This window comes from Canis lupus, chromosome 25 (assembly GCF_003254725.2).
Source record: "Canis lupus dingo isolate Sandy chromosome 25, ASM325472v2, whole genome shotgun sequence".
NCBI classification, from domain to species: Eukaryota; Metazoa; Chordata; class Mammalia; order Carnivora; family Canidae; genus Canis; species Canis lupus.
In genome coordinates, this window is record NC_064267.1 from 35,263,467 (window position 1) to 35,285,058 (window position 21,592).

General features: G+C 42.7%; 1 protein-coding gene across 3 annotated transcripts; it reads right to left on the minus strand.

The window, feature by feature from the left end:
• Positions 1–27: 27 nt before the first annotated feature.
• NPM2 (nucleophosmin/nucleoplasmin 2) lies at positions 28–21,385 on the minus strand. 3 transcript variants are annotated; one of them, XM_025463188.3, is made up of 8 exons: positions 21,269–21,385; positions 21,079–21,164; positions 20,804–20,929; positions 2,654–2,747; positions 1,490–1,680; positions 1,279–1,313; positions 366–399; positions 28–281 (listed from the first exon to the last, which is right to left on the minus strand). In XM_025463188.3, exons 1-8 carry the CDS (start codon positions 21,324–21,326, stop codon positions 237–239), a joined length of 669 nt encoding a protein of 222 aa, XP_025318973.1. In that variant the 5' UTR covers positions 21,327–21,385; the 3' UTR covers positions 28–236. The 3 variants fall into 3 exon arrangements, with proteins under 3 accessions (XP_025318973.1, XP_025318974.1, XP_048956917.1); XM_025463189.3 differs by lacking the exon at positions 1,279–1,313 and having other exon boundaries at positions 1,490–1,683; positions 21,269–21,341; XM_049100960.1 differs by lacking the exons at positions 28–281; positions 366–399 and having other exon boundaries at positions 406–1,313; positions 1,490–1,683.
• Between the last annotated feature and the right edge of the window lie 207 nt (positions 21,386–21,592).

The following is a 21,592-nucleotide window of genomic DNA, read 5'->3' on the forward strand; positions in this document are numbered from 1 at the left end:
CCCCTGGGAACAGATGGCAGAAACAAGGTCCTGGCAAAGCAAACTTTATTAATGGCCCTGAGGTTGGAGCTCCCGGTCCCGCTGAACACTTGAGAGTTGGGGCGAGGGCCTCTCGTGTTGGCCTCAGCAGCTCCATCCCATTCAGACTCAGGTGGAGAGAGGCTGGGTGGGGGAGACCTGGGGTCACAGCTAGCCAGCTCGCCCTGGGTCGCTGCAGCCAGGCCACTCCTGGCTCCTCATTTCTTGGATCCTGGCTTTTTAGGTTTGAGTGTGGGTTTGGCCTATGGATAGAAAGGAGGGCGCCAGTGTCCCACTCTCCCTTCCCCCTGGGCCCCAGGACCAGGCCCCCTTCTTCTGATACTCACCTTTTTCACAGGACTCTGGTCTTTAAGCCTGGGTCTGGAAGGGGGTGGGGCGGGGCAGGGACAGGGGATGAGGGTGAGAAAGAGAGAGAGCTCAGCCGGACCCCAGCAGCCCAGACCCTCCTAATGCTCATGCTGAGAGCAGGGGGTTGTGGCCTGGGGAGCTGGAAGCTGCAGAATTCACCTCCCCACCTGTCACCTGCCCGGGACCGCTCTCTGTTTTAATTAATTAATTAATTAATTAATTAATTAATTAATTTCACTCTTTGTTTTAAACAAGATGTCCTTTTCTTCTCAGGCTTCCATCTGCTTTCTTTTACTGATCACAAATAAGTCTTTTTCATGGCAAAAGTAATGTTTAACTACATTGCACAAAATACAGCAAATGGGGATTAAATTACTTATTTTCTCTACTTCCTACCAGTTCTAACATTTTGGTGTGTTTCCTTTGAGGGCTTTTTGTTTTGTTTTCTTCTAAAAACATGTGAAGCAACATGAAAATGACTTAAGATCCTGTTTTTTAAAAAATTCTATAAGCACTTTCCAGGATGCCATGTTCTCATAGGCATTATGTCCCATTCCATTGGGAACATGTGACATGGCTCCATCAACTACTATATTGGTAGATATTTAGAATACTTCCATTTTTCACCATTACTTGAATAATGCAGTGATAAGTTTCTTAGTGCATATCATTTTACCCCTATTTTGGACGGCATCCTTCGGAAGGAAGTGCCATAAGTGGAATTAGGGCAGAAGGTAAGAATATTTTAATGCTTTTCAAAAAAGGTCATGCCAGCCAGCAGTGGAAGCACACCTGGGCACTCATACCCGTGTGCACACACGCCAGGCTCTTTGTAGCCCCATACACCCCCGCTACAAGGTGTCAGCCAAGTTAGTAGATGGAAAGAGTTACCTCACTGCCTCCTCTTCTTTTTCCATCCTTTTTTTCTGGGAACCAAACACAAGCGTTATTGGGAGGGTTAGAGGGTCAGGGGGTTAGGGTGGGCCCAGGGCTGAGCAGACGCCCCTGGCCGGTCCTGTCCAGGCTTTACACACTCAGGCACACTCCACTCAGCAGGGCTGGCCCAGGTTTCTGAGGAGCCTCTGGGGGTCCCTTCCCTCACCTTGGCAACACTTGTCTGCTTCTGGGACGCCAGCCTCTTGACTTGTTTAACAGGGGTCTCCTCTAGGGACACATCTACATCATCGTCGTCATCGTCGTCATCATCAACCTCATCACTGTGACTTTCCTCCTCCTCTTCCTCCTCCTCCTCGGGGTCTTCCTCCACTTCCTCCCAGGATACGTCTGCAGTGTCTACTGGCATGGAAAGGGGGCAGGGCCGTGGAGCTACAGCTCTCTGCCTAGCTCCTGGTCCGCCCTGGGTCTTGCTCTCAGAGCTGCCCCAGGGAAGCCAGCACCTGCCGCCTCCTATGGACCCTTTCTGACTTCTCTGCCAAAATGAAGGGTAAGGGGGTTGAGGGGCCCAGAACCCCAGAAAGCTTGGGGGTGTGCAGACGAAGGTAGGGGAAGTGGCCAGCTGCGGCTCTGGCTGGGAAGGAGTCAGGATGGTGAGGGCGGATGGGATGTGCCAGCAAAGGGAGGAACCCAAAACAGTAGCCAAGGAATTCAGATCTCATCCAAAGGGAAGTAGAGCCTGCCAGGGTTTTGGGATAGGACAGTACTCTGATGAAAGAGGCGCAATTGGACAGAGAAGGGTATGAAAGAGTCAATAGCACAGTGGTTTGTTGGGAGCCATATTACTCCTCCAGCTTCATGCTTCATGGCAGCTAACATTTTTTTAAAAAGATTTTATTTATTTATTCATGAGAGACACACAGAGAGAGGTAGAGACACAGGCAGAGGGAGAAGCAGGCTCCCTGCGGGAAGCCCAACACCTTGGGATCACAACCCAAGCCAAAGGCAGACGGTCACCACTGAGCCACCCAGGTAGGTGCCCCTCACAGCAGCTAACATTCTAAGTGCGGGCTAGTACTAGGCATCATGCAAACTGCTTTTTCCTGAATATCCTATTTATTCCTCACAACTGTTCTTTGAAGATGAAACCAAGTATAGCCCTGCCCCCGTGTTACAGGCAAGGGGACTGCAGCCCATAGAAGCAGGAAGGTAAAGGAGGACTTCCAGTCCAGACTACTGGCAATCATATTGCCTTTGGAGATTTTTACTAATGATTCAAGAATCTCTCTAGTTCTAGGGTACCTGTTCCCTCCTTGGCCCTGTGCTAGGCATTGTACTCTGAGACCTTCCCCGGGTCCAAGGTCCCACTTACTGTAACATTCCTGGCCACTGAGGAACACAGGTCCAGAGCCAGCCCGGAGCTGGAAAGTAACTGGAAGAGAAAGCTCCAATCCCATCATGACAACCTGCAGGGGGAGGGAAGAAGGGAGGGACAAGGACAGAGAAGAGAAGATGGACTCACTCAGCCCCGGCAGCTGCAGGGAGGGGAGGGGGGGCAGGTCTCTGGCGGAAACACTCAGAATGTATTCCCAAACCCCGAGTACACACACTGTACAGGTTCTCTGGACCACTGAGGTTATCCCTGGCCCTTCCTGTCGAGGTGGATCCTGTCGGAGAATAATGTGAATCTGATAACCCCGTTATTATAGATCACAGGCGGGCTTCCAAGCTGAGGCGCAGCTGTTAGTGAGGTCTGATTGCCACAGACTGAATTGTGTCCCCAGGTTCTTAGATGAAGCCCTAACCTCCAGCCTGAGGATATCTGGAGCTGGGGCCTTTGAGAGGTAATTAGGATTTGATGAGGTCATGAGAGCTGGGCCCTCATGATGGGATTAGTGCCCTTGTAAAGACCAGAGAGTTCCCTGTGTCTCTCTGCCAAGTGAGAAGAGATAGAGCCGCCAGCCAGCTGCAAAATCTAACCATGCTGGCGCTCTGGTCTCAGACTTCCGGCCTCCAGAACTGTGACAAAATAAATGTTTTTTTATTGTTTGTTGTTTAAGCCACTTAGTCTATGGTATTTTGTTACAGCAACCAACCTGAATAAGACACCTAACAAATGAGAAAAGCAGACACAAAGTGATATGAACAGTACGAGTAGTGCATGGATATACATACAAATAAAGTTAGACTTCTATTAAGTGTGGACCATAATTTTCAGTGGATGGTACGATATTTCTTTTCTTTATACTTCTCCAAACTTTCCAAATGTCCTAGAGTATCAATGATGATACTCCTATTTATTGACTTCCTACTGTGTACCAGGCCCAATGCTAAGCACCTACCTTATTCACCTAACCCTTCATAGCAATCCTGCAATGGAGGTGCCATGACTTTACAGAGGAGGGAGCTGAAGCTTAGGGAGATTAATTTAGAATTTTGGGCTCATACAGGAAGGAGATAAACGAGAATTGAAACTGCAGCCATCAACACTTAGAGATGCTGGATAGAATGCACTCCAATGTGTTTATTGCATGGCTGACAAGTAAGACAGAGGAAAGTGGTCCCATGATCCAGGAAGAAGGGCACCATGCACTAGGCCTGTTGCTGTAGCAGCTGGGAGGAAATGCCCCTGAAAACAGCTCTGGCCTGGAGTTTAGACACACGCTCAGAGACAGGGGGCAGGGCCCGGGCTCAAGAGAGGAGCACTGTCAGGAGCTGTTGTGTGGAAGCTAGGACCCTCCAAGGGTTGCACCTCACTTAAAAGCTCCATGTTCAGGGTAAGGGTAGGGAGCCAGAGAATTCCAAAGCAACCTACTAGGCATCCCCCCCCCCCACCCCAATGAAGGAAGGTAACAAAGAAATGCAAGGGTGATAAAAGAAGAGAAACTAAACCTGCGAGAACTTAAAAGCCCATGGCTGTACCTCTCACACAAAGTTTGAATTCACTTGGTGAGGACTACCCAGTCAAGAAGCTGGTCTAAAATCCCAAGCTGATGATGACATTCCTGGGGCCAAGGACAGACACCGACATGAAACTATTTTCTTGGGGCACTGTCAATTATCTTCCCATGGTATTCTTTCAGGGTAAAAAAAACAAGACCCTGAAGACAACTCCCCATCTAAAATGACAAGACACAATCCTGCTAGAGTGAGCAGAAGGGACAAAAATGACCCCAGACCAGCACAAGCAAGAACGTGAGGTAAAAGGAATAACAGCCTGAACAATTATGAAATCAGGCTGATGAAAATCAAATAAACAAAAGTAGGAATCAGAACCATAAGAATAGGTAGTTTGAGAAATAAAAAGAACCAAATGCAGCTTCTAGACTGAACAGATGGTTAGAAAGCTGAATAAACCAGCTAAAGCAAAGGCCAGGGAATTGGGATCACGCTTTGAAGAAGCTGCCCAGTATGCAGCCCAGAAGACAGATGGACAAAATATGGGAGAGAAGCTGAGAGGTATGGAGGACAGAATGAGCAGATCCAACATGCATCTAGTCACAGCAAGGGATGAGAAACAATGGAGTCAATATTCAAAGTGATAACCAAGAGCTTCTGGAAACAATCAAGGACACAGATTCTCATGTCCAGGAAACCTAAGTCCTGAACAGATGAATAAAAATAAATGTACACCTGAACATCCCATTGTGAAATGGAGGGTAGCAAAGACAAAGAGTTAATCTTTTTTTTTTTTTTAGATTTTTAAATTTATTCAGAGAGAGAGAGAGAGAGACAGACAGACAGAGACACACACACAGAGAGAGAGAGAGAGAGAGAGAGGCAGAGACACAGGCAGAGGGAGAAGCAGGCTCATGCAGGGAGCCCGACGTGGGACTCGATGCCGGGTCTCTAGTATCACACCCCAGGCTGCAGCGGCGGCAAAGCGCTGCACCACCCAGGCTGCCCACAAAGAGTTAATCTTAAAATAACTTAAAATCTGTCTTTGGGAAAGACAGATTTCCCAAAAAGGGACAATAACCAGATGACAGAGGGTTTCCACAGCAATATCAGAAGCTAGAAGAATAGAATCATCAAAGTTCTGAGGGAAACTACCTCTGTACGTGGAATTATCATAGCCAAACTACCATGAAGGAATGAGGGTAAAATAAAGATATTTCCAGGCAAAGCCCAAAAAAGTTCACTCCTCCCAGACCTACTCAATGGAGTCTCAAAAAGATGACAATTACACAGCCACTCTGGAAAACAGTACGGAGTTTCCTCAAAAAGTTAAAAATAGAACTATCCTATGACCCAGCAATTACTCTACTAAGTATTTATCCAAAGGATACAAATATACGATTTGAAGGGGCAGTTGCACCCCAATGTTTAGAGCAACAATGTCCACAATGGCCAAATGATGGAAAGAGCCCAGATGTCCATCGACAGACAGATGAATGGATAAAGATATTTATACACACACACACACACACACACACACACACACACACGAATATTACTCAGTCCTCAAAAACAATGGAAGCTTGCTATTTGCAATGATGTGGATGGAACTAGAGTGAAATAAGACAGAGAAAGACAAATACAATATGATTTCACTCATGTGGAATTTAAGAAACAAAACAGGTGAACATAGAGAAAGGGAAGGAAAAATAAATTAAGATAAAACAGAGAGAGAGGCAAACTATAAGAGAATCTTAACTCTAGGGAACAGACTGAGAGTTGCTGGAGGGGAGGTGTGTGTGGGGGATGGGTAACTAGGTGATGGGCAGGGGCACAGGATGTGATGGTGAAGGAGGGCACTAGGTGAAGGAGGGCACAGGATGTGATGAGCACTGAGTGTTGTATGCAACTGAAGAATTACTAAATTTTACCTCTGAAACTAATAATACACTATATGTTAACTAAACTGAATTTAAATAAAGTTTTTCTAAAAAGAGGACAATTACATGGAGAGAAAAGAAATGGATACAAGCAGCAGTGATGAGCAAGCACCTTGGTCAACAAAGAAAAAGTAAGCATTACTGTGAAATAAAATCATTCTAGTTAATGACAAGTATGGAGTGGGTTTAAAACAAGCTGAAGCTGGGGCAGCCCCGGTGGCACAGCCGTTTAGCGCCGCCTACAGCCCGGTCCTGGAGGTCTGGGATCAAGTCCCACGTCGGGTTCCCTGCATGGAGCCTGCTTCTCCCTCTACCTGTGTCTCTGCCTCTCTCTGTGTCTCAATAAATAAATAAAATCTTAAAAAAAGAAAAGAAAAACAAGCTGAAGCTAAGACATTTCATGATAACAACATATAAGTTAAGAAGAGGGTAACTGGAAAATCTCCCTGGATTGTTTGGGCAGCAAGAATAAAATATTAATTTTAGACTGATCATGCATGATTGTTAAAAAATTAAGGAGAACCAATAAAAATCAGAAGGAGATTCAACAGCTTCCAAACTAGTAGAGTAGGGGAAAAGAAACCTTTACCTACTAAAAGAAAAAGGAGAAAAAAGAAAAACAATACATGAAAAAGCAAGGAATGTAGAAGCACAAAGTACAGGTTACAAACAAATCCAAGTATATTAGTATCACAGTAAACATAAGCAGACTATATTGGCCAGATGGATTAAAACAAAACATAGCTACTTACTGCTTATAAGATACATACCTAAAATATAAGCACACAGAAATGTTGAAGAAAAGATATGAAAGCATATGTACCAGGTGTGGCAGAAACTTCTCATGGCTTATCCAATATCTATTCTTTCCTTTTTCCATAATAACTATGCCCTGATATTATTCAAATACTGCACCCATGAAGACTGCATCCCGGTTTCCTGTACTGGGGGATACACAGTTGGCTGTGGCTGTGTTATTAATTTCTGGACCAATGAGTTGTAGGCAGAATTTGGTGGGTGGTGCTTGTGTGAAGACTCTAGAAGAGGGAGACAGAGAACCTAGTAAAGTCCCTTTGGTCTCCCCCTGTTTCTTCTTGCTGATTACTCTAAATGCAAAAGTGAGAGCTGGAGCTACAGCAGCCTTCTCGGACTTTAGGACAATCTTGAGGATGGAAGTTTTGAACCAAGAAGAGAAAGAGAAGACCAAGTCTTTGGTGACCATGGAGCCAGCTTACCGGCCTTGTACTTTATCTCTGTATATCTTCTATCCAAGACAGAAATGAATCCTGAATGTTTTTGAGTCCCTGTAGTTGGGTCTCTGTGATTGCAAGCATACCTATTTAAAACAAAAATGAAGCTAGTTGTACCATCTGGTGTGGGATGCTGGAAATGGAGGAGGCTGTGTATGCGTGGGGGTAGGTGGCATATGGGAACTCTTTGTATGTACCTTCATCTCAACTTTATTGTATACCTAAAACTGCTAAGGAAAAAACAGAGTCCTTACAAAAATGAAGTTAGTTGTATTCGTTAGGATTAGGTTTGGTAACAAGCAGCAGAAAACTCAATACCAGGGGCTTATACAACATAGAAGCTCGTTTCCTTGTCACATAAACTAAATCTGGAGATAAATGGTCAGCTGTGGGTATACTGCTCTTCAATCACCAGGGATCCAGGCTCTTTGTATTGTGTTACTCCACCATCTTTTTTTAAAAAAATTTTAATTTTATTTATGATAGACAGAGAGAGAGAGAGAGAAGCAGAGACACAGGAGGAGGGAGAAGCAGGCTCCATGCCGGGAGACTGATGTGGGACTCGATCCCGGGACTCCAGGATTGCGCCCTGGGCCAAAGGCAGGCGCTAAACCGCTGCGCCACCCAGGGATCCCCCTCCACCATCTTTAATACATGGCCTTCCACCTTCTGGGCCAGGATGGCTGCAAACATTGTACCCATCACATCCATATTCCAGCTAGCAGCAAGGAGGAAAGGATAAAAATGATCACAAGATCTCTCTTTAAGGCATGCCTGGATGGCTCAGTGGTTGCGCATCTGCCTTTGACTCAGGGCATGATCCCAGGGTCTGGGATTGAGTACCACATCAGGTTCCTGCAGACAGCCTGCTTCTCCCTCTGCCTGTATGTCTGCCTCTCTCTCTGTCTCTCATGAATAAATAAATAAAATCTTTAAAAATAAAAACTCTCTTTAAGGATACTTTACCACTTCTGCTTACATTCCACTGGCCAGACCTTCATGGCCATGCCTTATTCTCAGTAGCCTGTGGCCCGCTAAAAGTCATGAATTCCATTACTAAAGAATAGAGGAAAATGAATATTAAGAGAAAACTGGAAAACTAATAACAGATGATGTAAGCTCTAATCCACTAAGCATTTCAGGAACAAAGAACTAATGTTAGTTTATCAAAAAGATAATTGTGTAAATCATATGCACCAACGACATAGTCTAACGTAAGAATATAGCTGCAGTATCAAGACTACAGTATTGGAAGGAGAGACACAAAGATCAATAAAACAGAATACCTAGAAATAGATCCACACAAACGTGAGCAACCGATTTTTGATGCAGGTGCACAATTAGTTAAAGGGAGGGAGGACAGCTTGTTCAACAAATGGTGCCAGAGCAACTGGATGTCCAGAGGCAAAGAAGTGAAATCTGACCTAAACCTCACAACTTACACAACAATTAACTCTAAACAGATCATGGATTTATTTTTTTTAAGACTTTTAAAAATTTATTCATCCATGAGAGACACAGAGAGAGAGGGGCAGAGACACAGGCAGAGGGAGAAGCAGGCTCCATGCAGGGAGCCCAACGTGGGACTCGATCCCGGGTCTCCAGGATCACGCCCTGGGCTGAAGGCAGCGCTAACCGCTTAGCCATCTGGGCTGCCCCAGATCACGGATTTAAATGTAAAACATAAAACAATAAGACTTCTGGACAGAAAAAAAAAAAAAAAAAAAAACATAGAAAATCTTTGTGGTCCTGGAACGGTCAAAGAGTTCTTAGGCTTAAAACCAAAAATCATAAAAGGAAAACTGATAAGATGGGCCTCATCAAAATTAAAATTTTTTGTTCCATAAAGGTTCATTGGAAAAGGATAAGAAGACAAGGAACTGACTGGAGAGAAAATATTTACAAACCATAGGTTTGACAAATGACTAGTGTTTAGAATCTATAAAGAATTAGCAAAACCCAACAGGCACAAAACAACCCAAGTAAAAAACAGGCAAAAGACATAAACAGACATTTTACTGACTACACAGATGGCAAATAGACACATGACAAGATGATCGGCATCATTGGCCACTAGGGAAATGAAACTTAAAGGCACTATGAGATGTCACTGCGCACATTTTAGAATGGCTAAAAACCAAATAGTGACAGCATTAAAGGTTGGTGAGGATGCAGAAAAAGGCAATCACTCATGCATTACTGGTAGAAATGTAAAATGGTACAGCCACTTTAGAAAACAGTTGGGCATTTTAAAAAGAAAGCATGAAACCACCATATGACCCAGCAATTGTACTCCTGGGAATTTATCCCAGAGAAAGGAAAACTTATGCTTATATAAAATTTTCTACACAAATGTTTATAGCAGCTTTTTTCATAACAGCCCCAGAGTAGAATCAGCTCAGTTTTCCCAGGGATGAATGGTTGAACTGTGGTACAGTGATAACATGGAATAAGACTTAGCAATAAAAAGAATACACATGGGATCCCTGGGTGGCGCAGCGGTTTGGCGCCTGCCTTTGGCCCAGGGCGTGATCCTGGAGACCTGAGATCGAATCCCACGTCGGGCTCCCGGTGCATGGAGCCTGCTTCTTCCTCTGCCTGTGTCTCTGCCTCCTTCTCTTTCTGTATCTCTCATGAATAAATAAATTAAAAAAAAAAAGAATACACAGGATGCCTGGGTGGCTCAGTTGGTTAAGGCTCTGACTTTGGCTTGGGTGATGACCCCAGGGTCCAGGGATCAAGTCCCGCATCTGGCTCCCTGCTCAGCTGGGAGTTTGCTTCTCCCTCTACCCCCCTCCCCTACTCATGCTCTCTTTCAAAAATAAATAAATAAATAAATAAATAAATAAATAAATAAGATCCTAAAAAAAAAAAAAAAGAATATACACAACAATTTGGATGAAACTCCAGATTACACTGGAAAAAAAAAAAGCCTGTTCCAAAAAAGTTCCATATGTATGATACTATTTCTAGAACAAAGTTTCAGAACAAAGTTACTATTTCTAGATGGTAGTTGCCAGGGGTTAGGGATAGAACAGGACCCAGAAGGGAGGTGGGTGTGGTTATAAAAGGGAGATATGAGGGATCTCTGTTGTTTCCCACAGTGGTGCTAAATATATGAATTTAGGTGATGAAATTGTATTGAACAAGATGGCCTGATTGTATCAATGTCAATATCCTCGTTTTGATGCTATATTACATTGAATGTCATATACTGCAACAATGTTACAGTTTTACAAAATGTTACTTGGGGAAAACTGGGCAAATATACAGGGATCTATTTCTTTCTTTTTTTTTTTTTTAAAGATTGTATTTATTTATTCGTGAGAGGCACTGAGAAAGAGGCAGAAACATAGGCAGAGGGTAGAAGCAGGCTCCAGGCAAGGAGCCCGATGTGGGACTCAATCCTGGGATTCCGGGACCATGCCCTGAGCCGAAGGCAGGCACTCAACCACTGAGCCATCCAGGCATCCCTCTCTCTATTATTTCTTACAGCTATATGTAAATCTACAATTATTGAAAAAATTTTTCAATTGAAAAATAAATACAAAGTAAACAATAAAATTATAAGGGGAATCCACTGAAAATCCACAATCATAATAGGGAATTTTAACACATTTATTTTGGAAGTTGATAGATTAGGGAGACAAAATATGTAGGTCTGAACACAATAAGCTGTAATTGGACTCTCCAATGGAGAGAAGTGGAGAACAGAAAAAAAAATGTTTGCATAAATAATGGCCAAAAATTTCCAAATTTGATGAAAACAATGAACCTCAAGGCATTTTATAAATTGCTCAAAACCAGTGTTAAGGATAAAATCTTAATGCAGCCAGAGGGGGAAAAAGGACATTACATACAGAGGAATGAAGACAAGGATACTAGTAGACTTCTCCAAATTAAGCAAGCTAGAAGGTAATGGAGCAATGTTCTTAAGTGTTGAAGAGAAAAAAAGTCAACCTAGAGTTCTACACAAAGGAATGAAGAGTAGCAGAAATGGTAAATATAACAACATTTTATTCTAATTTCTATTCTCTTTAGAATATAGACTATTAGAGGCACCTGGGTGGCTCAGTCAGAAGAGTCTGTGACTCTTGATCTCAGGGTCGTGATTTCAAGCCTCATGTTGGGTGTAAAGGTTATTAAAATAAATAAAACTTAAGGGGCATCTGGGTGGCTCAGTCAGTTAAACATTTTACTCTTGATCTTAGCTCAGGTCTTGACCTCAAGATCGTGAGTAAAATATTAACACAGGATTGAATATTTTCCAGACCACAAGGAGACAAACTAGAAATCAATAAAAGAATCTTTAAAGATTCCTATTTGGCAATTTAAAAGCATACATATTTCTAAACACCCCAGCGGCTAAAGAAGAAAACTATGAAATAATTTAAATGAAATGAAAATGAAAACTGTACTTATCAACATTTGTGGGATGAAGTCAGAAAGGTGCTTAGAAGGAAATCAGAGCATGAAATGGTTGTACCAGAAAAAGAATAAAGGCCTAAAAAAAAAAATCAATAATGTAAGATTCTGCCTTGAAAAACTAGAAAAAGAGGAAATTAAAACCCAAATCGGGGTACTGGGTGGCTCAGTGGTTGAGCGCTTGCTCGGGATCATGATCCAGGGGTCCTGGGATCGAGTCCCACATTGGGCTCCCTGTAGGGAGACTGCTTCTCCCTCTGCCTATGTCTTTGCCTCTCTCTGTCTCTCATGAATAAATAAATAAAATCTTAAATAAAACCCAGAAGGGGATCCCTGGGTGGCGCAGCGGTTTAGTGCCTGCCTTTGGCCCAGGGCATGATCCTGGAGACCCGGGATTGAGTCCCGCATCGGGCTTCCTGCATGGAGCCTGCTTCTCCCTCTGCCTGTGTCTCTGCTTCTGTGTGTCTCTAATGAATAAATAAATAAAATCTTAAAAAAAAAACCCAGATATAAGAAAGGAAAGAACAGAGATCAATAAAATACAAAAGTGAATAAACAATAAAGAAAAGGTGAGATTGAAAGCAGGTTCCTGAAAAGATGGATAAAAATATTAAACCTGTAAGCAGACTGTACAATGAAAAGGGAGAGAAGGCACAAATTACTAATATTTAAAACAAAAGAATAGAGTCTACTACGAACTTTACGGAAGAGGAAGGGAATATTATGGACAACTATGCCAATGAATTTGACAGCTTGGACAAAATGGAAAATTTGCTTGAAAGACATAAAGCTCTCTTAAGAAAAAAAAAAAACCAAATTGTCTAGCTCTAGTAAAGAAATTTAACTTGTAGTTTTAACCAGCTTGCTTCACATGAGTTCTACCAAAACATTTTAGAAAAAAATAATACCAAAGTTACATGAATGGTTTAAGAAAACAGAAGAGGGGGACGCCTGGGTGGCTTAGCAGTTGAGTGTCTCTGCCTTCGACTCAGGGCATGATCCCGGGATCCAGGATCGAGTCCCATATCAGGCTCCTTGTGGGGAGCCTGCTTCTCCTTCCACCTATGTCTCTGCCCCTGTGTGTCTCTCATGAATAAATAAATAAAATCTTTAAAAAAAACAACAGAAGAGGATATCCTCCTTCTCGTTTTATGGGGCCGGTATTCCCTAATACTAAAATCAGACAGAAACAAAAAATGACAAGAAAATTACAGTCCAATGTTGCTCATAAATATAGACACAAATATTTTTTTCAAAGATTTTAAGCAATCTCTAAACCCAACACAGGGCTTGAACTAACAACTCTGAGATCAAGAGTCACATGCTCTACTGACTGAGCCAGCCAGGCACCCCAACACAAATATCTGTAACAAAATATTAGCAAATGGAACTCAGCAATACATAAAACTGTACCTAACTTCTTGGGATAAATCTCATTCGGTCATGATGTATTATCTTTTTACTTATCGATAGATTGTGAGTGCAAGCCCCATGTTAGGCATAGAGCATACTTAAAATAAAAAAAAAAAACTAAACTAAAATGAAAATAAATAAAAATTGAAAAATCAATACATGTAATTTGCCACATAACAGGGTAAAGGAAAAAAATAACCTCAATAGATGTAGAAAAGAATTCTTGGACAAAACTTGACATCCATTCATGATAAAATAGCTCAGGGAATTAGAATTAGAAGGCAACATCCTCATCCTCATATAGGACATCTATAAAAATCCTTCATCTGTCTTAATGGTAAAAGGCTGGAAGAAGGCAAGGATAGACCTGCTGTTACCACTTTTATTCAACATTATACTCGAAGTCCTCATCAGTGAGGGAAGGCAAGAAAAAGAAATGCAGGAAGTTAAACTGACTTTATTTACAGATGACATGAATAAATCCATAACAAATTCTAAAGAATCAACAAAAAGCTGCTAGGACTTATATGCAAGTTTAGCAAGGTCAGATAAGACAAAAAACAATTATATAACTATACTATTGCTGAACAATGATAAAATGAAAATTTAAAATGTCATTTGGGTACTTCCTTTTTTTAAAAAAAGGTTTTATTTATTCATTTTTAAACGTTTAAAAAATTTATTTGAGAGAGAACAAGCAACGATGTGAGCACTATTGGAGGGGAAGGGGTAGGGGCAGAGGGAGAGGGAGAAACTGACTCACTGCTGAACAGGGAGCCCAACCCAGGGCTTGATCCCAGGATCCTGAGACCAAGACCTGAGCCGAAGTCAGATGCTTAACTGAGCCAACCAGTCAGCCGACCATTTGTATACTTTATACTATATACAAAAACAACTCAAAATGGCCCAGAGACTTAATGATAAGAATTAAAACTATAAAACTCCCCGAAGAAAATATTGAATCAAATTTTCATGACCCTTGATTAGGTGACAGTTTCTTAGATTCAACACCAGAAGTAGAGGCAACAAAACATATAGATAGAACTATATCAAAATTAAAAACTTTTGTGCTTCAAGTGACATCATCAAGAAAGTGAGAAGACAACTCAGAAAATGGGAGAAAATATTTGTAAATCGTCTGATAAGAGGCTTGTATGGAGAGTATATAAAAAAACTATGATTTAAAGACCAATATTAAAATATCAAACTCAAACACAATTAAAAAAAATGAATAAACCCCTAAGGAGACAATACTCTGAAAAAGATACACAAATGACCAATCAAAAGAGTCATTAGGCAAAGCAAATCAAAACCACATTGGGGGCACCTGGGTGCTGCAGTTGGTTAAGTGTTTGACTCTCGATTTCAGCTCAGGTCATGATCTGGGGTCCTGGGATCCAGCCCTGCATCAGGCTCCCTGCTCAGGGTGGAGTCTGCTTGTCCTCCCTCTGGTCCTCCCCCTGCTCTCTCTCTCTCTCTCTCTCTCTCAAATAAATAAATAATAAACAAATAAATAAATAAATAAATAATTATCTTTTAAAAAAATTAACCACATTGAACTGCCAGTTCACACCCAATAAAACGACTAATCAAAATTACAGACAATAACAAGTATTTAAAGGATGTGGGAAAATCGGAATCCTCACACACTGTTAGGATTGTAAAATGGTGAGACTGCTTTGGAAAACAATCTGGCAGTTGCTCAAAATGTTATATACGGAAAGCTACCATGTGACCTAATAATTGTACTCCCAGGTACATGATCAAGAGCAATGAAAACATAGGTTATACAGAAATTTGTGCATGAATGTTCACAACAGCATTCATAATAGCCAAAAGGTAGAAATAAAACAAATGTCCATCAACTGCTGAGTGGATAAATGAAATGTGGCTCATACAATGGATATCACTTGGCAATAAGAAGAAAGTACTGTTGTGTGCTATAGCATAGATGAATCTTAAAAACATTATGCTATGTGAAAGAAGCAGTCACAAAAGACCATATGTTTTATGATTCCATTTATATGAACTGCTCAGAACAGGCCAATCTAGAGGGACAGAAAACAGATTAATGGTGGCCTAGTGCTGCAGGGGTAGGGGGTAGGGAGTGACTGCTAGTAGGTATGGGGTTACTTTTTGGGGTGACAAGAACGTTCTAAACTTAGATTGTGATGGTTACACCACCCTTAATTTACTAAAAACTATCTGATTGTCGACCTTCACAGGTGAAGCTTATGGCACATGAATTATCTTTCAATAAATGCATTAATGCTGTCTTCAATAGCACCCCAAATGTTGGGGTGATTTTACAAAGTATGTACATGACCAGTTCCCTGAAATCTACAAAATAATAGGAAAGTTAAAGACATACCTTAGAATGAAAAGTAAAAGACATAAACAAATAGAGAAACATATGTTCAGTTATTAGTGACTCAAAAATGCTAAGATGCCAATTCCTCTCAAAGGAGTCCATAGACTCAATACAACCTCATTCAAAATCTCAACAGACTGACTTGTAAAGAAAACCTACTTTGAAATTTCTATGGAAATGCTCAGGACCTAGCATTGCCAACACAATTTTGGAAAAGAACTACAAAGTTGGAAGACTCACACTAATTTTAAGACTTACTATAAAACTACAATAATTAAGTCACTCTGTTATAAGAGTAAAGGCAAAAAGTAAACCAGTGGAACAGAATATAGAAATATATGCATACATAGGCGGGCAACTGATTTGTACCAAAATCCCAACAAAATTGTATAGTGAAAGGACAGTCTTTAAAAAAAAAAAAAATGTGGTGCTAAAGCACTGGATATTGACTTGCTAAACTTGTTTCTCTATCCTTACTTTAGATCAGGCAAAAAATATTATCTTGAAATGGATCATTGCGGGCACCTGGGTGGCTCAGTGGTTGAGCTTGGCTCAGGTCGTGATCCTGGAGTCCTGGGATCAAGTCCCACATTGGGCTCCCAGAGGGGAGCCTGCTTCTCCCTCTGCCTAGGTCTCTGCCTCTCTCTGTCTCTCATGAATAAATAAAATCAAGAAAGAAAGAAAAGAAAGAAATGGATCATTGACTCTAAGAGTTAAACAATAGTACTCCTAGAAGAAAATTTAGGAAAAAACATTTTTGACCTTAGTTTAGGCAATGATTTCTCAGGACACACACACACACACACACACACACACACACACACACACGAACCATATGAGAAAAAAATTTCAGGGGCTGGGTGACTTAGCCAGTTAAGCCTTTCTTTGCCTTTGGCTCAGGTCATGATCTCAGGGTCCTGGGATCCAGCCCCACAGCAGGCTCCCTGCTCAGTAGAGTCTGCTTCTCCCTCTCCCCACTCATGCACTTGCACACGTGCACACTCGCTCTCTCTCTTAAAATCTTTTTTTTTTTTTTGGAAAAGATTTTATTTATTTATTCATGAGAGACACAGAGAGAGAGGCAGAAACATAGATAGAGGGAGAAGCATGTGCCCTGTGGGGAGCCCGATGTGGGACTTGATCCCAGGACCCCAGGATCATGACGTGAGTCAAAGGCAGACGCTCAACCACTGAGCCCCCCAGATGTCCCTAAATAAAATCTTTTAAAAAAAAGAGGAAAAAAATGTTAAATTAGACTTCATAAAAATTAAAAACTTGTGGCCCTCAAAAAAATGATTATGAAATGCAAAAGCAAGCCATGTACTAGGAGAAAATATATGAAATAAATACATTTTTAAAGATTTTATTTGAGAGAGAGAAGAGAGCACAAGTGGGGGAAGGGATAGAGGGAGAAGACGACTCCCTGGGGCTCAATCCCAGGACTCTGAGATCCTGACCTGAGCTGAAGGCAGATCCTTAACTGACTAAGCCACTCAGCCGCCCCTGAAATAGTTTTGATAAAAGACTTGTATCCAAAGTATATAAAGAACTTCCACAGCTTAATAAGAATAACTCAATTTTAAAATAAGAAATATATCTAAACAGGCTTTTTGCAAAAGAGGGTTTTTTTAGTCAAAAAACCCCTAAGAAGTAATGTAAATAATAACCACAATGAGATGCCAATACACACACACACACACACACACACACACACACACACAGGAATGGCTAAAATTAAGACTGACAATGCAAAGTGTTGGTAAGGATGTGAAACAACCGGAATTTTCATACGTTGCTGGTAGGAATGCAAAATGGTATAGTAATTTGGAAAATAGCTTGGCAGTTTTGTATAAAGTCGAACATATGCAAGAGGATGGGAAGGCGGAATAAAGTTTAATATAGGCTGACTGTATGATCCTGTAATTCTACTGCTAGGTATTTACTCAATTCAGAGGAATGAAATTAACTCAATTTCAGAGGAATGAAAACATACATATGTGGTTACAAATACACTCAAATGCTCATAGCAGTCTTTATTCATGGTAGTATAAAACTAGAAACTACCCAAATATCCATTAACAAGTGAATGAATAAATCTCGACGTATATATGTATCTGTAGAACAGATTATCACTCAGATATAAAAAAGGAGCATGTGATTCTTTCACCAACAGCATGGATGAAGTTCAAAAGCGTTACGCTAAGTGAAAAAAGCTGGGTACGAGAGACTACGCATTGTGTGATTCCGTTGAAATGAAATTCTAGAAACTATAGAGACAGAAAGTAGTAGATCATTGGTTGCCAGAGACAGTGGAAGGGGGAAAGGGCTGACTGCAAAGAGGCATAAGGAAATTTTTTTGGGGGGGGGAATGGAAATTTTCTCTACCTTGATTGTCATGGCAGCTACACAATTACATACATCTGTCAAATGCATCAGGGGGTATACTTAGCATTGGTGAATCTTATTATATATAAATTATACCTCAAAAGAGCAGATCCAAGAACTGACTCAAAGAAAGGGAAACATTGAGACCTAAAACTATGAAATGACGATAGTTTAAAATCAAACCAAAAAATAAAAAATAAAATCAAACCAGTCACATATGGTTTGTTCACTTCTGTATTCACTAATTGTATGTTGAGTTTCTCCAATATACCAGACACTATTACATAGGTAGTGTGGCAAAAGCAATAAATAAATAGGCGGTCTTTGCTGTCTTAGAGTTTATATCCTGGCTGGGGAGAAAGACAAGGCACATATGAAGACTGAGCCAGTGACGGGTCCCATGGGGAGGAAAAGTGATTATGGAAGGATAGGAAGAGGGGGTGCTGTCTGTAGTCAGGGAAGACTTCTTCAGTGAGAGGACATATGAATAAAGTTGAACTGAAGTGGGAGGCAAGTGTGTCCTTAGCACGGGAACAGTAAATGCAAGACTCCTAGGAGGGGGTATGTTTGGAATTTCCAAGGCACAGGCAAGGAAGCCAGCGTGGTTTGAATAGGGTTAGGGAGCAGAGAGTAGCAGAGGTTGGAATTGAGAGAGGTTTTTGCGGGCTAGAACATAAATGATCTTGGATTTCATCCTAAGTGAAATGGGAAACCACTGACCTAACTGTTCTAGCAGAGAAGCAACATGGTCTGACTTTTAAAAGGATCCTTCTAGGGGTACCTGGCCGGTTCAGTCCGAAGAATATATAACTCTTGATCTTGAGGTCTTAGTTTGAGCCCCACATTGGGTGTAGAGATCACTTAAATGCTAAAAAACAAAACAAAACAATAAACAATACAGGGATCCTTCTGGCAGCTGTGCATAGAATAGACCAGGGGTTGGGGAAATTTTTTCTGTATTTGATACATATTTAAGGCTTATGAACCATACGGTCTCTGTGGAGATGACTCAGTTCTGCTGTTACCAAGGGAAAATAGCAGGCATAAGAGTGTGGCTGTGTTTCAATAATACTTTATTTACAAAAATAGGCATTGGGCTGGGTTTAATCCTGCAGTTTGTCGAACCCTGGAATAGACAGACTATAAGGAACCAAGGGTTGAGGTAGGTAGACCAGATAGGAGGCCCTGCAATAAAATTGAGCAAGAGGTAATGGTCATCCAGACCAGGGTATAGAAGGGAGGTGGTGAGAGGTGGTCAGACTGGTGTATACTCTCAAGGTAGAGCCAACAGGATTTGCTGGTGATATGCAGTGTTTGAGAAGGAAGTTTTTGTCCTGATTAACTGGAAGAGCAATTATATCCTGGGAGAGGATCAGGTTTGGGGGTGGGGGAAGAGATTATAGATAACAATCAAGAGTTTGGATTTAGATTTGTTAAGTATGGGTTCTCTCCTAGATAGCTATTAAATATATTGAGTTGGACAGAGGATTTGGAGCATGAAAGAGAGTGGCAGAAATAAATACCAGAGTGTTCATTTGCATAAATGGTCTTTAAAACCCTGGCAAGGAATGGTCTAGGGAAATCTCATAGATAGAAGGGAAAAAAGGGTTTGAGGGCAGTTTTACAGATAAACCTCCCGGATTAGGGACAGAGGACATTGGTCTCACATTCACTGTTCCACCACATAGAAGGAGAGAACACTACATCCCCTAGTTCGAGAGGCTAGTATCGCTTGACACTCAAATAAGATAAGTGTGGTTGGCCTATAAACTCCTGAGTATATAAGGTTTTTTTTTAAATATAAGTTTTAATATATTAGCAAAGCAAATGTAGAAATTTATAGTATGATCAAGTAGTGTTTGTCAGGAATGCAAAGTTGGTTGAATAGTATTCTATTAATATAACTTACCACATTAACAGGTTAAAGAAAAAAGAGCTTATGGTGACCTGAATAGAAAAGCATTTGATAACCATTTACGATTAAAATGAAGAAATCCCAGTTTTAAAAGGCAGAGCAGGACTAGGCTTACCAAACATGTGGAGAAACATGGTGGAGAAACATTAGAAGCATTCCTTTCAAAATATACATAGAGTGGCACCTGCGTGGCTCAGTTAGGCAGCAGACTTTTGGTTTCAGCTCAGGTCATGATCTCAGGGTCAGCCCTGCACCAGCTCCAAGTCTGCTTAAGATTTTTTCTTCCTCTCCCTCTGCCCCTCCCCACCATGCTCACACACACTCTCAAATAAATAAGCTATAAAAATATACATGATATATATATCAAGATATATATATACACACGATATATATGTGTGTATACACACACACACACACACACACACACACACATACACACACCAAGAATGAAACAAGGACATTTACCGTTATAATCTTACCCGATATTATACTGGAGACCCTAGGCAGCATAGTCAGATTAAAAAAGACACACAAAAATGCCATTAACAATGATGATTTGCAAAGAGAACTCATGATAAATTATTAGAAATAAGAGAGTTTCTGGATGGACAATCAGTATGGAAGTCATCAACAGTGTCCTCTCAGCAGCATCAAAAACTTTAAAAAAAAAAAAAGGTGATTCTGAAGAGCGGTGGACCTGCCCAAGGTCACGCAGCTAGGAAAGGGTGGGCTGGGATGGAAGTGGGGCTCTCTGCCTCCAAACCCAGGGCTCTCGGTCATGGGCTACAGGGCCTCTCTGGCAGCGCTGCCCCCCTGCAGGAGGCCTGCACCCCCTCTCTGGGCCTGCCCATCCGCTCCCCGGGGGTGAGGCCTGAGCAGGTGCCCAGGGCGGGCAGTCTCCCGAAGCCGGCGGGGAGAGGCTCACCATGGGTAGCACGGAGGCCTGGAGCGAGGCGATGGTGATGGGCTTGGCCTGTTTGTCGTCCGGGCTGGCCGGGGGCAGGATTTCCACCAGGTTCATCTCTTCTTTGGCTTTCTCCCCCAAGCAAATCTGAGGGCGGTTGAAGACAGGCCCCCTCACCACCGGAGCGGTCTGGTCCCCGAGAGTCCGCCTCCCCCCGCCCCCGCAGCTGTGCAGGCCCCTCGGGCTGCAGGCGGCCGCCCTTCCCGGGGGCGGGGGGGGGGGTGCGCGGCACCCACCGTACAGAGCAACAGCTTCGAGTCCTGCTTGCCCTCCTTCTGGGGTTTGACCGTCCAGGTCCGCTTCTCCTGGTTGAGCTCACAGCCTGAGAAGGGAGAGGAGCGAGGGGGCCGGCTCAGGGGGAGGGGGCTCCCCGGCTCCCCGCCCCGCTCCCCCACCCCGCTCGGGAGCAGCCGGGCCCTCGCTCACCCCAGAGCACGGCTGCGGGCGCCTTCTCGGCAGCGCTGCTGCTGCTGCTGAGGTTCATGGCGCGGGGCGCGGGGGGCGCGGGGGGCGCGCGGGGCGCGGGGGGCGCGGCGGCTGTGCGGGAGGGGCGTCCGCGGTGAGCAGAGCCGGGCCCCCAGCCCCGCTCGCCCCGCATCCCCCCTCCCCCCGATCCCGAGCCCCTGGCCGGCGGGAGGCGGGGCGCTGGGCGCCGAGGTCGCCGGGGCTGGAAAGGGGCCGCGTCGGGTCGGCTGTCAGGAGGCCCGCGGGGCGCGGCAGGGGCGCCTCCCCAGCCTTAAAGGAGGGGCC